At 43.5% G+C, this 17000-nt stretch overlaps 1 protein-coding gene across 1 annotated transcript; it reads left to right on the forward strand.

Annotated features, from left to right (window-relative positions):
• Nucleotides 1-5989: 5989 nt before the first annotated feature.
• On the forward strand, nt 5990-14426 carry LOC108405661 (cytochrome P450 2G1). The gene is made up of 9 exons (XM_017673927.3): nt 5990-6651; nt 7242-7404; nt 8728-8877; nt 9249-9409; nt 9664-9840; nt 10549-10690; nt 12155-12342; nt 12459-12600; nt 13717-14426. Exons 1-9 carry the CDS (start codon nt 6472-6474, stop codon nt 13896-13898), a joined length of 1485 nt encoding a protein of 494 aa, XP_017529416.2. The 5' UTR covers nt 5990-6471; the 3' UTR covers nt 13899-14426.
• The last annotated feature ends 2574 nt before the right edge of the window (nt 14427-17000 follow it).

A 17000-nucleotide genomic window follows, 5' to 3' on the forward strand; every position in this document is an offset into this window, starting at 1 on the left:
CACTGAGTATAATACCCTCCAGCTCCATCCATGTTATTGAGACTTACTTTTTATCCAGTCTAACAACTTTGTTGAAATGCTGTATCCATTAAATAATAACTCCCCATTTATCCTTTATTTTGGAATAATCTTTTTTATGTATGTAGAATTCTTGTTTGACAGTTTTCTCTTTCACCATTTGAAAGATGTCCCTCTATTGTCGCCTTGCTTGCATGATTTCTAACAAGAATTTTGCTATTATACTTAATCTTGTTCCTTGTAAGAAAGGTGTGTTTTTTCCTCTGGCTATTTTCAAAATTTTCTCTTGGTCTTTGGTTTCCTGAAGTTGGAATATAATATGCTTAAATGTGGATTTTTTGGTATTTACCTTGTTACTATTCTTAGACGTTCTTGGATCTGTGGTTTGGTGTCTGTCCCTGCTTTTGGAAAAAAATTTAGCCATCATTCTAATATTTTCACTATCCTATTACATCTTCCTTCTTCCAGCATCCCAGTCATGCACATATTATACCATTTCATAGAGGGAGGAATGAATGGGAAGGGAGAAGAGAAAGGGAGAGGAGAGGAGAGGAAAGACAAAAGGAGGGGGAGGTGAGATAAGAGACAGAGAATGAAGGAAGGAAGAAGGAAGATACAGAGGGAGAGTCTTTGAAAGAGGGAATAGAGGGAGAAGGAGAGAAAGGGGATAGAGAGTGAAGGCAATGAGGAAAAGAGGGGGGAATGGATGGCGGGACAAGGAGGTAAAGGGAGAGAGTTAGGAAGGAAGAGGTAAGATAAGGAAGGAAATAAAGGATAGCTCTCAAAATGATAAAAACAATTCTCAAAATAGATGTACATGTGTTACAGATTATTAATTCATTAGTGAGAGTACCATGTACAAAGCTGCTCAAATATAAATGAAACACTTGGATTTTTATAGTAAAAAAAAAAAGGAAATATTGAGTTAAATACAAAATTGGTTAATGTTTAATTTTATTGTATTTTTTTAAATTTGGGGGCAAGGTTACCTACTCGACCAAACAGAAAAGATAGTTATCATGACTTGGCAGTTTTACAGAATTGTAAAAAGCTTAGATCTTGATCAATTGTGTAAACAAATTGATCCCATTTTTGGAATGAGATTATCTTTAAATGGGCCTGTTAGAAAATATGCTTAGTTTAACATGAAAAAGTCCCTTAATCACTTTTCCCTTATTTCCATGTTTTGGACAAGTTTTCTGAGCAGAAGGAAAGGAATTCAGAAGCCCCATTCACTACCCCTCTCACTGTCCAATAAAAGAACGACTCTTGTGCCAAATTTGCTCAGCAGAATTTGGTTCCTAAGACTACAAGTTTATTTTGGATGGGAATGAAAGCAGCAGCTACGCGTTGGCTGTACCTTTGTGTTCCAGATGAAGAGGGCATCCTTCCCCTCCTCCCACTGTTTGCATTTTTCTAAAGCTAACTCCCCCACTCCCAACTGGAAGAATCATAGGCCACTGAAACCTTAAAATCATAGAATTCTGGAATCTAGAACAACAAATTCTGAGAACCCTGTAATCTTAGAAAAATGCTAGCTTGGGGAGGGTGTTTAACTTGGCTTAGAACTGCCCCAGAGGCCACCTCCCATAGTGGGTCTTCTTAGACTATGCATGAGGATATCCCAGACTCATGTATCTTGCTTCTCTTGAAACACAATTCAATTCTAGGTGTCCTCCCTTCTACTGCAGCCAGAAAATAAGCCAAGAGATTGCTTCAGTTTCCATGGTGAAGAAAGTGAATGTCACTTCTTCACTTAGCTTTTCCTGATCCCACTTCCATTGTCACAGCAGCACTCTCATTTTCATTTAACAAATATTTATTAAATGCTTGCTGTGTGCCATAATTCATTGACTACTCCCCCAAGCCCCAAAGATCAACACAATCATTTGCCCCATTTTCCAGTGGAGAAAAGGAGGCATAGATAATGTCCAAGGCTGATTCTCAGGGAATCTTAGGATCATACCACTTTACAATCACCTAACCATGCTAAAAGAACCCCGATTGACTGAGCCTTTTATTACATGCCAAGGCCTACATTAAGAGCTTTACATGCATGTTGTCAGAAACTTCAAAAACCCTGTGAAGGAGGCACTATTGTGATCATGTTCAAAACACAGATGAGAAAGGCACAGAGAGGGAGGCTCAATTTTCAGTGTGCCTCATGTCTGTCAGTCTCCGACGTCATAGGGTGTTGTTCCCTGTGTGCCAGAGCCAGCTGAGCCCACCTGAGTCCTTTCTCCATTGCTGTCCCCAGCAGTGACGCTGGGACTTCAGAACAGCCTATGTAGGACTCCTCCTGGTATCAGCAAGCACCTGAAGAACTTCCCCCATGTTCCCTTGTATCACCTGTCGACATCCACCCCAAGCCCAGATCTCCACCTTTGGAAATGCACCCTTAGTGGTGTGCTGGTAAATGTTTAACAGCCAGCTCTTGGGTGGGTGGGTGAGGCGGGGTAAGCCCTGATTTGTAGTTTTCCAATTTCTATGGTGTAAATATATCCACCACCACCAATTTCAAGCAACCAGCCAATCTGGTGTCAGTGAACATGGAGCTGGGAAGAATGTGCAGAAACCACACCCTCATACAGTATTTTCACCACATAGATACAAACAGACATAAATAACCTCAAGAGCACAGCTAATGGTAAAATAATTAGGAAGTGTGAGCTTTGAGTATGTATTACCTTCTTTTAAAAATATAATGAATTCAATTTTAAGTTTACATAATTTAATTAATAATGACTGTGTTTCACAACCAGCTCACATAATTCCTGAACACTTAATAATCAACTCTTGCACCAGCTCCACTACACTGCTGCCCCTGACTTACACGTTTTGCACCAAGCTCTGCTGAGATCCCTGCCCAGGAGAGAGAGAAAATTATGGAGGGCAAAGTTCAGGGCTAGAATTCAGCACACACATGCTGGTGTGGTCCTATGAGTTGTTAAGGGCATCCTTTGATAGAGGTTGATAAACAGCCAACTCAGACATTTCTCCAGGACTGCCCCTCAGCAATATTCCCATAATTCAGCAACAAAAGAGCCCTCTAGGCTCTACCACTGGCCAATATCTGTCTGGGCTGCACCAGTTGTTAGGTATTTTTATTCTCACAGCTGGCAATATCCAACTACATACATTTTGCAATACCTCAAAACTAACAGTCCGTGCTCTGTGCCGGCATTGGGTCAAATTACACATCTCATGCCTTTTGAGAAACTGAACTAAAAATATTTCTAAGGGCTCTTCAAGCTCTAGACACATTGTGATTCTAGGCCAGACCCCCCAAATGAGAGGCTAGGAATGAGGAGGACGGGGGACGTGGAAAGAAGTTGGGTGTAGTTACAAGTAGCAGAGATACTCCCTAGTGGGTACGTGGGATTATGGCATTAAAGTACACTGATGCACAGAAACTGGGAAATAACAGATAATTGTTGTTTAAACAACTGAATTGTGTTTTGTTATGCAGCATTAGATAACTAATACACAGATATTTTCTGGTTATAGTAGAGGAGAGTTAATTTTCTGTTAGAGAGATATCAAGGTTCCATTTCAAATAAATAAATTCAAGTTTTTATAAAGGAGAATCAGTTTAAAGGAACATTAAGTAAATATATTGGTGGTACTCAGAGGTGGGAAAAACAAAGTAGGACAATGTCTGAAGCTGGACTAACACTTACCTGGTTCAATCATTTTCAATCATTCTTTACTGATAGAAGCTGCATATTCATTAACTGCTGTAACACAGACCCAAAATAACAGTTTAAAGGGATGGAAACAAGAGGGAAGTTTAATTTTCTTTCACTTAATGGCTCACCATAAGCAATCCAGGGCTGACCAGGTAGATCAATAGGGTTAAAGACCCAGGCTTCTTCTATATTGCTGCTCTTCCTTCCCTAAGGTGTTGCCCTCCTCATCTCTACATCCCATTCCAGCCAGTAGAAAGGGGAAATATTTAGGAGGAAAACCTGCCTCCTCCCTTTGTGCAAGTTGCATAGGCCACTTCTGCTCAAACCTCATTGGTCAGAACTTTGGCATGTAGCCAGGCCTAGCTGCAAGGGAGCCTAGGAAACGTGCTCTTGCATAGCCGTGTGGCTGGAGAGAATTCTGTTACTATGGAAGGAGGGGAAAACCGGTATCGAGACATCTAGGTGCTTCTGCAATACAAACCTTCCCTCAAGTAGAGTCAAATATGGATGATGTACCAAACCAGATGGTAATGAAAACTATACTTCCAAGCACTCCAAAATATCTGGGTGCCTTTTCCCCTGGCAGGCAAGGTACAGCTCAATAGTGCTTAACATTTCTGGGAGACACACAAAACTCTCCAAAGTTCACCCAGCATCCCCAGGTTATAAGAACACTTCTTTCAGGGGACTTGAGTCATCTCTGACCACAGGCCCTGCCTTGTAAGCCGGCTGTTTGGATTAGAAGATAACCGGCTTGTCAAAGCACACAGCTCAGTACCTGGCACAAAGATGACACTTAATAAATAAATAAAAACTTCCCTAGCAGTGTCGCAGCATTTCTTGGAATGTGTCATAAGGAGTGACGTGGGACTAGGCATAAAATGATCCAGGTTCCATTTCATGCACATGCTCCACAGAGCCCCATCACTCTCTCTCCATCTCACTTTACCCCGGCTTTGTCTCTATCTCCGTATCTTTGTTTCTTTGCTTCTGTCTCCCTGTCCATCTCAATCTCTGGCTTTTTGTCCATTTGGATTCGTCCTTCCAAGTCAATGGGTTTTTAGTCATAAGAGAGAGAGAGAGAGAGGATGGGAAGGAGGGAGGGAGAGCACACCCTGAGTTCCTGTTGTTTCTTCTTCCTCTGCCATATATCTCTTCTGTCTCTTGCTTTGTCTCACTGAACCTTTTATTCTGTCTTGGATATTTCTTCAAATTTCCTTCTGTCCGCGTGTCTTCCTTAGTATCTGTCTTTGACTTGCTTCCTGTCTCTCTGCTCAATTTTGATCTGGCTCTGGGTCTATTTCTCTGCACCTCTTTTTTTCTCTTTGTTTCTCTCACTCTTGGTCTCTGTCTGCATCACATCTTACCTGGTATAATCTGCCTCTCTCTGTTCTTCTCTGTTCTGGGTCCTCTGCAATTATTTTTCCTCTTTAACTTGTTTGTACACATTAGCTCCAGTGCCTCCACTCCGGGCTGCCTGGCTGGAGTAGGATGATGATAGGGGTTCTAAGGACATTGTCTCTCTCTTTTCCTGTCTGAACGGGGAGACCAGACTCAACGACCACCATCACAGGTGGTTAAGGGACCAGTCCTTAATGGGTGTACGTGTGTGGGGGGCGGGGGAGGAGGGTGGGAATGGAAAGGTGGGGCAAAACCGGGAGAGTCAGAGGAGGTAGCCGAGAGCTGACTCCTACCTCAAGAAAGACATCCTAGCAGCAGATCCGAGGTGCAGAAGGTGGTGCTGTGTGAGTTGCCCAGTTTTCCCAGAATTCCTACCACTTCTCCTGGACACAGGACACCTAAGCTCAGGAGGCTAAGCCTTATCCTAAAACCTGTGGGTTCCCTAACAGATTCAATTTCTGAGTCTGAGAATCCAGACACATGAGAAGGGCATTGGGTTTTGTTTAATAATATGTATAGGTAGGATATAATACCCAGGAATTTTGTTTCTGGACAGTAAAGACTTATGAATATTTGGTACAAAAAGGATTGAAAACATTTGTTTATATTATTTCAGAGAGAATCACTAGGCCATTGTCTCTCTAGAGATTGGGGCTCAGAGGTGGACTCTACACTTTCGACTTTGAAAACAAATGTGCATATGTGCATACACACACACACACACCAGCAAAATTCTGATTAACCAACACGAGTGATCTTAGATTACTACTATTTAATATCATCTTGAGGAGAAAACCCTTTCAGTGGAGTTTTTTGTCTTGCTATTCTAAGTTGTCATCTTACTGTCTTAATTTTTTTTTAACTAATTAATTAGGGTCTCAAAGAGAAAGGAGTCATCCGTATTTCTCTACCAAGACTTTGTAATACAGCGGTCATCCAGTTACTTGACAGACGGGGAAGCTGAGGCCATGAGGGGTAGGTGACTTACCCACTGAAGAAAAGATGCGGGTGAAATTTGAACCAAGATCGTCTGATTCCTAAATGCAGTAGCCTAAAAATAACAGTCACCTGCCGCCCACGCCCTACCAAGCATGCTGAATGAGGGGCTGAGTGGAGGGAGAGCTGAGGGACTGGAAATATGAACAAAGGAGAATGGCCCCAGTGGATCTGCCTGGGTTAATTCAATACAGCTTCATGCAGGTGGGAGATTAGAGGTTACATAACCACCCCCCAGATAAAGCAATCCCTTCCCTGATGGCATCCATACCCGGAAAGTTTGAATCCCAGGGCGTTCAGATTTCTGCACACAGAATGTATTTAGGCAGAATCCGATGCCCTGGACACAACCCCTCGCCCTGGCACCATGGAGCTGGGAGGGGCCTCCACCATACTTCTGGCACTCTGCTTGTCTTGTCTGCTTATCCTCATCGCCTGGAAACGGGTCAACAAGGGTGGAAAGCTGCCTCCTGGTCCCGCACCAATACCCTTCCTGGGGAACCTGTTCCAAGTCCGCACTGATGCCACTTTTCAGTCTTTCATGAAGGTGAGTCTGATTACTCCTTGCATAGAGCTGGAAGCAACGAATTCCACAGACAGATACATGTAGCACCCAACTTCTAAAACACAGACTCTTGGAAATATAGATTTCATGAACCTTAAAATACTGAAATTCCTGAATCATAGACTCTCGGAGACAAAGACATCTAACACAATGTAGCTTAGGACTCTCGCAGTCTCAGGACTTGGGAATCAGCACCTTATGTCCCTATATACAAGAACTCTTAAACTCTTATTGTGTTAAAACTCTGAGACCCAGTCTCATAAAATCGTAGAATTCAAGAAATTTAGCCTTTCAGAAAGAGAAATGTGGATCCTGGAGTTCATCTCATCCAGGTCCATCATTTAACAGAGGGTGAAACTAAGGTTTGTAGAGGTGTTGAGGGGGTATTGCCCAGGATTGCAGACGCCGGGAATCTGTGCCTTTTTCTCAATAGTTTCCCCAAGCCCAGGCCTCACTTTTATCTGTTATTCCCATTTTGTGTTCCCTTGAAATCTGCACCCCCTAAAATCCTTGATGGTCTATACTTGGTACCCCAATCAGCCCCCTCTTCTCATGTCTTCCTTTGCTCCCAGCTCAGGGAGAAATACGGCCCAGTCTTCACTGTGTACATGGGTCCCCGGCCAGTTGTCGTCTTATGTGGACATGAAGCAGTGAAGGAGGCACTGGTAGATCGAGCAGATGAGTTCAGTGGCCGTGGAGAACTGGCTTCCATAGAGAGGAACTTTCAAGGTTATGGTAAGTAACAACTGCAGCAATTAAAAAAAATTATTATTATGCACTTCCTATGTTCCAGGTTCTTTGATAAGCACTCTACATGAATTACTGCATTAACTCCTTTGAGAGAACTATTAATATCTTACTAATTTTGCAAATGAGGCTGAAGGTGAGAAAAGTTAGGTAATATCATATAGTAAATGGTAGAACCATTTTATTCTGAACCCAAATCATCTGACTTTAGAGTATATTTAGAGTATGTGTTACTTCTGTTATTTTTAATGGATCAGTGACATTCCTTGTATACCCACTGAAGCACACATAGCCAACCTTTCTTATTTTCCTAACCAACCCATAGGTCTCTGCCACTTCCATATAAGCAGATATATTTTTAGCATTACCTATACATCCATCTCTGCCCCCACTCTTCAATTCCAAGCAGTCTCACAATATTCTTCCATACTTCTGTCCATCTATCTATCCCTATACCCTTCCTTCCATCCATCCACTTTTCTGTTGATACATTCAATCAATTCAAAAACTCCATTCATTAATTAGACTTTCTAACCAACTCTTTCCAACCAACTCGTCAGTACATCTATCAAATACAACTTTCCAATGACCGATCTATCCATCACTCCATCCACCCACTCATTAACTCCTCCATTATTCATCCAGCAATCTTTCCATCCAAATATCCTCCCAACCACCTGTCCATCCATCACAAACTATCATCCTTTAAGCCTTTCGTCCACCCATCCATTAGTCATTTCAGTCATAAACTCTTCCTTCCATTCATTAATCCACCAGAACAATCTCATTAAATTTCCAAACATTAATTTACCAATCCATATACATCTGGTAATTTCTAAATGTTTCTTACTATCTGGTAACTCCATTTGTGTAGGTATATTGATGTACAGGTGTAAGCTTCTGTATATGTGTATATACATGTCTAGAAAACCCAGTGGCATACGGAAAACAGAAGTAGTTTCCACATTTCAGGGTCTTCTGTATGGCATTCTATCTGTATCTCCTTCCACAATCCTAGGCATATATCCAGTTATTTATCCAGTTCCAGGTATTTATCCTGTAAGAAACTCTCTTTGATCTCCTCCCAGTCACTCCTAGCATGATTTTCTTTCCTCTACCTCAGTCCTGGCCTATTTTTGAGGGTCCTGTAGGAAAGGAACCATAGTCTCGCCATCAAGCCTGGGAGGTTGGGAGGAGCTTCCCTGAGGCCAGAGTCTAGACCTTTCATAATCTGTCCCCATCCTTGTTTAGCACAGAGTTGGACACAGGAAGGGGAGGGGAGGCAAGAGCCTGACACTGAAATTCTGGCAGGTGTAGCCCTGGCTAATGGAGAACGATGGAGGATTCTCCGGCGTTTCTCCCTGACCATTCTTCGGGACTTTGGGATGGGAAAGAGGAACATTGAGGAGCGGATCCAGGAGGAGGCCGGCTTCCTCCTAGAAGAGCTGCGGAAGACCAAGGGTATGGGGGCCAGACGTGGGGAAGGGCAGCAGGGTAACCGGGTGGCTGCAGAGAGCTCAGTCATGAGAAGATGGGTTTTGGTGGGAGAAAGCCCTGGACTGGGGGGCTCTCCAGCACAAACACAATTAAATATTGAAACCAAAATGGGATGAGGAAGCTCCACCAGCATTTCTTGAGTAATTACTACATGGCAAGTACTGTGCTAAGCACTTTACATGTATAATTATATCAAATCCTCACAAGCCAGTGAATTGGCTGAAGTAACTAATGTGCTGTCAAGCAGTGGAGCCAGGACTCATACCCATGGCTGAACGATTCCCCATCCCGTGCCCCAAATCACTGTCTCTAACATAGACAATTTCCCTACCCAGGTGCCCCCATTGAACCCACCTTCTTCCTGAGCCGCACTGTCTCTAACGTCATCAGTTCTGTTGTCTTTGGAAGCCGCTTCGACTATGAAGACAAGCAATTCCTGAAGCTGTTGCAGATGATCAATGAGAGTTTCATTGAGATGAGCACCCCGTGGGCACAGGTGCCCATCAGCCACCTCTCTGCCCACCCCCCACTCTCAGTTAGCTAAGTGCCTGCCTATACTACCTTGCCTAATCCTCCCCACAAACCCGGGAGGCAAGTATCAGTATGCCCTGAGTCTCCAAGAAGCAAATGGACTCCCCCAGTTCTCAGACCCAGTGTTGGCGGTTGAGCCCAGCTCTCTGACTCGAAACTCGGCCTATGCTGGCCCCAGGTGCCCATTGCTGACAAATACCCTTTGCCTATTCCCCGCAGCTATATGACATGTATTCCGGAATCATGCAGTATTTGCCGGGAAGACATAATCGCATCTACTACTTGATAGAGGAGCTCAAGGACTTCATTGCCTCTAGGGTCAAGATCAATGAAGCATCCTTTGACCCACAAAACCCTCGGGACTTCATTGACTGCTTCCTCATCAAGATGTACCAGGTACCTCTTCCTCTCTTCTCCTCAGTCCCTAGCACCTGCAACTCTAAACTCATCTGTAAACATGCTGGAGACAGGAGAGCAAGCATTGTTTCACATGGTTTACTTTTATAGAGGAGATATAGAAACTGCAAAAGCACAAACTCTTACACTTTTTAAAACAGACTTTCAATCTAACATCTTTCTGATCATATATGGTTACAACCACAAGAGATTTACAACTGTAGAAAAATAGAATGAGTCTTTAGAGTCTTAGAATTTCAGAAGCTTAGACTTTTAAAATCTTTAAACTTAAAAGTGTAAAGTCTTAGAGATGTATACATTTAGAGGCTTAACAGTTCTTCAGCATAGATTCTTAGAATTTTAGAAATGTATGTTTTTTTATTATACTATCTCAGCACTTGGAAGTTTAAAATTTTATACCCTGAAGTACTAGAACTTTCAAATCTCACAAGGTAATCTCCATTTTCTTCTCCTTCCATTCTCCATTGTTCAACCATAGTCCAACCACACTGGACTCCTCCTTGCTGTTCCTGTAACACACCAGGCACACTGCTGCCTCAGGACCTTTGTACGGGCTGTTTCCTCTCCCAGATACCCATTTGGTGTACCCATCTATTTTGTTTTCACCATGGCCTACCAGATACCCAGGAATAAGATAAGATAAAGACAGAAGAGGATGATTTTGTTTCCTCTCTCTCACATTTCCAGGATAAAACCAATCCCCACACGGAATTCAACCTCAAGAACTTGGTCCTCACCACTCTCAACCTCTTCTTTGCTGGCACAGAGACTGTGAGCTCTACGCTACGCTATGGGATGCTGCTCCTGATGAAGCATCCTGACGTGGAAGGTGAGAGTCCTCGGGAGCTACTTATCTGCTGACTCCCACTCCCAGTAGGAAAGAAGACATCATCGTGAAACCTTAGAAGCCCATGGCTTTAGACTCTTTACACTTTAAAATTTCACGATACGGAATCTTGGAATTTCTGGCTTGGAAGGTCATTTAATTTCACCTTCCACTCGGTAACTGTATCCATGTCCTAGGGCCACTGTGACACATTACCAGAAACTTAGTAGCTTAAAACAATATAAATCTATTATCTTACAGTTCTGGAGTTCAGAAGTTCAAATAGGTTTCCACTGGGCCAAATCCAGGTAGAATCTGGTTCCTTGACTTCTGCTGCTTCTAGAGTTCCATTCCTTGCATTCCTGGGCTCAGGAGCTGTTCTCCACCTTCAAAGCCAGCAGCGCAGCATCTTCAAATCTCCCTTTGCGTCCCTTGTCATGTCTTCTCTGACTCTGACTCTGACTCTGAATCTGACTGATTCTCTCTTATACAGATATTTATGAATATATTTAGGGCCAACCTGCATAATCCAGGATCATCTCCCCATCTCAAGATCCTTAACTTAATGATATCTGCAAAGGGCCTCTTGTCATACATGGTAACATTCAGAGGTTCCAGGAATTAGGAGGTGGACGTCTTTCATGGCCATTATTTAGCCAACTGCAGTACCAGAATCAAATAGAATCCATATCCAATAAATCACAGTCTGGTCTGGTTGCACAACACAGGAATGAGGAACTTTTTACTTCCCTAAGAAAAATCCCCAGTTTGGGCCCCTCTGCCTTATAATGCAGATCAAAACGAGCCAAGGAATTTTTCCTGGTACAGATGATAAGGAGAGACTAACTTGTTTCCACTCAAAGTTTTCTAGTCTCTCCTTCACTGTCGAAGTTGTCTTTTACTGACCTAATTAATCTAATATTTAATGGACACCTTCTACGTGGTGGTCACTCTCATTACTTGCATACTAGATTTTATGTAAATTTTACAACTCTGGGAGCTTGTCAGACCATCACATCCATTGTGAAGACAAAGAAACAGACTCAGAAGGTAAAGTCGTTTGCCCCAAGGTCACTCATCCAGGAGGTGCAGAGAGGGGTAACCACCAATGGTGTCCTTAATCATGGTCACATAATTGCTGCCATTTGCCTCAATCCTATCCTAATTCTCAATTGTGCCTCCTTCCCTACCTGTCAAAAATCTGTATATGAACACTGGCCTGCTCTTCAGCCTTCTGGAACCCTTCAAGATAAAGACCAAACGTCCCAGCTGGCATTTAAGTCTCCAGGCTGTGTGCCTCCAATGACTGATGAGTGTTGACCCCACCAATGTGTGAAGTGGCAAGATAGAGAGGCAATCTATACACACAAGGCCTGCTCCCTTGGGTCCACAGGTAATGAAGATACAAACCCTGGCCCCCAGAAACACCTCCTGTGTACTTGTCTGCTGTTTTCTGGCCCCTTCCAGCTAAAGTCCATGAAGAGATTGACCAGGTGATTGGACCACACCGGATCCCAAGTGTGGATGACCGAGTCAAGATGCCCTACACAGATGCTGTGATCCACGAGATACAGAGACTGACAGACATCGTGCCCATGGGCGTCCCGCATAACGTCATCCGGGACACTCAGTTTCGAGGCTACCTTCTGCCTAAGGTGGAGCTGCACCTTCACAGTCACCCCTGCTCCCCCTCTTCACCCCTTTCTCCTCCTGGTTCCTGACCCCCATATCCAACACCAATTTCTCTCAACTGTCTCCCTCTTCCTCCCAGGGCACTGACGTATTTCCCCTGCTTGGCTCAGTCCTCAAAGACCCCAAATACTTCCGATACCCAGATGCCTTCTATCCCCAACACTTCCTGGATGATCATGGCCGCTTCAAGAAGAATGAAGCCTTTGTGCCTTTCTCCTCTGGTAGGTTTCTATTCTCTGAGTCGCCCCCAGGAACATGCTATAGATGTCCCCCAAACATTGGTCTGCATTTGACATTCACGTCCAGATGGGTTTAGTTGAGTGCTATTTCATAGACTACTAGAAGCCCAGAAGCTCAGAATCATGGAATATTAAAACCACTGACTCTGATAATTAGAAAAATAATAGCACTACACAGGGGCCAGGAAACCTTTTCTGTTAAGGACCAAACAGAAAATATTTTAGGTTTTGACAGGTCTCTGAACTATGCAGTCTGCACTACTCCACCACTGTACTACAAAACACGACCACAGACAGAACATCAATGAATGGGAGTGTCTGTGGTGCCAAAACTTTACGGACACTGAAATTTGAATATTTAATTTTCATGTGTCACAAATATTAGTTTTCTTTTGATTTTTTTTAACCATTTAAAAATGTTAGAAGCATTCCTAGTTTGCAGGCATACAAAAACAGGCAAGAGAGTTTGCCAGTGAACAGTAGCTTGCAGACCTGTGACGTAGTATCTTAGAACAATAGCATTTTAAGTGTAAGACCCCTTGAGGCTGGAGTCGGTGCAGTGGTTAGGAAACAAGGCCCCCCACCTCCAACTCCACCACTTAAAATGGTGGGGCTGTGGGTGTGTTACTTCAGCTCCCTGTCTGTAAAATGGAGATTCATCTCCCCAAGCCACTGGAAGGGTGACGGATAAATAGTATGCACTATGTAAGTGTAAGGTTTCTTTCTTTTTTTCCCTCAACTGTGCATGGTACCTAGTAGGCATTTGATAAAGCTTTAAGAAATTGAAATGAACAGAATCTTCAAATTCAAAGATCCTTTAGAATTATTCCCTCTTAGGGTCTGATGGAATCCTAGCCATCAGAGAAGTGGCTGTCATGTGTTGGGCACCTGTAAGTGGCAGGAGGTCCTAGCTGAGCACAAAGTATAGGAATCCACTGAGTCTGTATAACAACCTTGGACAGTGAGTATTATCATGACCCCTGAGATGCTCAGAAGGCAGCTGAGGCTCTGACGGGTGTTGGAACCACAACGCTCCGCTTGCGCCCATTGTCCCAGGGCAGGTGTGACCGGCCTTCCCGCCCTCCCCTGTGCCCACAGGAAAGCGCATCTGCCTGGGTGAGGCCATGGCCCGCATGGAACTCTTTCTTTACTTCACCTCCATCCTTCAGAACTTCTCCCTACGCCCGCTGGTGCCTCCCGCGGATATCGATGTCACGCCCAAGGTCTCAGGCTTTGGCAACATCCCGCCGACCTATGAGCTCTGCCTCATGGCCCGCTGAGCGCCACCTACTGGGCGCGGGGAGAGCCGTCAGAGAACAGAGCTCTGCCGGTGGGTCCCCGCGCACCCACCCTCACCGCCCCTAAATTCTCAGGACAGCCTCAAGAAAGGCACTATTACTACTGTCGTGGCACCACAGGTCAGCGAGAGTAGCTTGAACTATAGAGCTTGTATCTTCTACATCCCGTAGAAAGCAATGCCCTGTCCAAGATTTCAGCCACAATCTGGAGGACTTGTGTTCTCATTGTATTACATTCTGCCCAGGGTTTGCTGTAGATTCTAGGTCTTTATGTTGCCCTTTCATGTGTGTGCACCTATATTGATCCAAACGTAGCTCACAATGCTCCCTGGTAATCATTTCCCATACAAAATAAAATAAAAGCAGCGGGGTAGATCAAGGCTGTTGTGTGTTGTGTGTAACATCATTGCAGGGCATGGAAAACAACTCAAAAAGACCTTTTAGACATCCTTGTTATTAATTATCTTCCAATCAGTCCACCACCAGAGATTTCCCGCTGGCTGGGCCACCCCCTTAGTGATCCATTCTCAACCATCTTGCTGGCTCATGGCCCCTCGCCACATGAATCATCTCTCCTTCTAAACCAGTAGGTTTGAAAGGAACTGCAATCACAACTTTCAATCCCAAGTTCTCCCCACTCCATTTGGAAGAATAGTTCAGCTGCCCCAACTTCCATTATTCCATTTCTAAACCCCATCAGCTTACTCAGCTGATGAACACCTTCCCTCATATTTCATTTTATTCAGCCAATATTTATCAGATACCCGACATGTGCCCACACACTGTTCAGGTACTTGGGATTGGTGAACACGACCAAGAAAAACTTCTGCCCTTGAGGTTTCATTTTAGTGAGAGACGCAGACAGTGAATAAACATAATAAGTAGCTGATACAGTATCTTAGAACAGCAAAGTTGACAGGATTGGGGTTTTAATTGGGTCAGGATAGGTCTCATAAGGTGGTGGAGCAGCAAGTCATAAGGATATCTGGGAAGGAAGTGTTTTGGGAAGACAGATAAAAAACAGCAGAGTAGTAAGGCAGAAAGCTGGTGTGTGTGTTCTAGAATCGGCAAGGAGACATGTATGGCTGGAGTAAATAGGATGAGGGCCAGGTGTTAAGGGGCCAATTATGTGGGGCCTCGCGGGCTTCACTGAGGACTTCTGCTTTTCTCCTGAGTGAAATGGTGTTTTCTGGTGAGCACAGGGTGACACAGACTGATGGACATATTTTATTTTTATTTTTACTTACTTTTTAATTAAAGTATCATCGATATGCAATCTTATGAAGGTTTTACATGAACAACATTGTGGTTTCAACATTCACCCATCTTATCAAGTCCTCACACACACCCATCGCAGTCACTGTATCAGCGTAGTGAGATGCTGCAGAGTCATTACTTGGATGGACATACCTTAAATAGTGAACTCTAGCTGCATAGAGAATAGATCGAAGGTGGGGGTCACAGAGTCACCAGTCCCAGAGGAGGACTCCAACTACATGGAGGATAGGGAAGCTCTTCACTAAGCCAACCGCCAGGAAGAGAGCATCTTAGGATTGGAGCCACCAAGGAAAATGCATCACAGTCAAGCACTGGATGGAACAGCACTGTACTTACATAGAGAAGAGCAGAGCAAGATCAGCTTCAGCAGCGCCCGTTAGCCTCCCATGACCAGCGGGTCTCTCCTAGCAACCAGCGCAGTGCAGTTTGACTATGCACCTCACTTGTGCGTGTGGAAGGATCCTATCTCCTCCCTGTGCGAACAGACATAGCGATGGGGCTGGCCAGGCGCCATATGAAACACATGCTTAAACAGAACAAAGGAGTACTCATTGAGCTTAAAAGGGGAAAGATATTCTTACCCAGGGTGATAAGTCCAGCACAGGCTGTGTGGGCTCTTTATCTCCTGGAAGAAAGTGTTCCAGGCCCAAAACCCATTTTTCTGTGGCTGAGTGGGGTTCAAAAGACTGTGCACATGAGACAGCCTCTTCCAACATCCACCTATAGGGGACTGGGATAGCTCACGTAATGAGAAACTATGCAATCAATAAAGTCAAAATTGAAATTTAGACATGCAAAATTGCATAATACTTTCTATTGAAATATTTGTATTATGAAGCTGTCTTCTGGAAATATTTGGACAAACATGATAGAAGACTCGCTCTTTCTCACCAGGCCCTAAGTAAATTAATTGGTGCTTTTCCTTCAATAGGAGAAAGATTAAAACTTGAGCAAGACATTATTAAAAATGTTTTAATGAAGTCTTTCATTTTCTATATAATATAATATTAAGTAAAAATCAAAGGTTAATTGCACAAGTTTCTTAGCTCTCTGTTGCTGGGTTTTTTCTCCCTCTGTATCAAGGACCTGTGCAAGGAGACCCTCCCAGCGTAAGAGGGGCATGCAAAAACAGATTCATGTTTGAAGGCAGAGGATGACCACCTCATTGCTCCCGAGAGATTGGCTCGCTCTTTAACCACTGAAATAAATGACTTTAATGACATCTTATTACAAAATTTCCCTTCCCATTTTGAACAAGGGAGGAGGAATAGAGGTAATGGTTCCTCTTCTCTCTAGATCTACACTGTCCAGCAAGACTGCCACTAGCCACATGTGGCAAATAATTGGAATGTAGATAATGAGACAAAATTCCGGTTGATGAGCCAGTGTTGATACAGTCTTATTAACTGAAGACCATAGTTTCATTAGGATTCACTTTAACACAGAAAGACTAATACTGCATGGCCTCATTTATATGTGGAATCTAAAAACTTGTACTCATAAAAGCAAAGAGTAGATTGGCAGTTGCCAGTAGCTGGTGGGTGGGAGAAATGGTAAGATGTTGGTCATAGTACAAACTTTCAGTTATAAGATCAATAAGTTCTAGGAATCTAATGTACAAAATGGTTAACAACACTGTATTGTATACCGAAATTTGGCAAGAGAGTAGATCTTAAGTATTATCACCACACATACCAAAAAAGGTAACATACATGAGGTGGTGGATGAGTTAATTAACTTGTGATCATCGTTTCACAATGTACACACATATTAAATCATCATGTTATATGCCTTATAAAATATCTC

The sequence above is a fragment of the Manis javanica genome, chromosome 17, assembly GCF_040802235.1.
Source record: "Manis javanica isolate MJ-LG chromosome 17, MJ_LKY, whole genome shotgun sequence".
Taxonomy (NCBI): domain Eukaryota; kingdom Metazoa; phylum Chordata; class Mammalia; order Pholidota; family Manidae; genus Manis; species Manis javanica.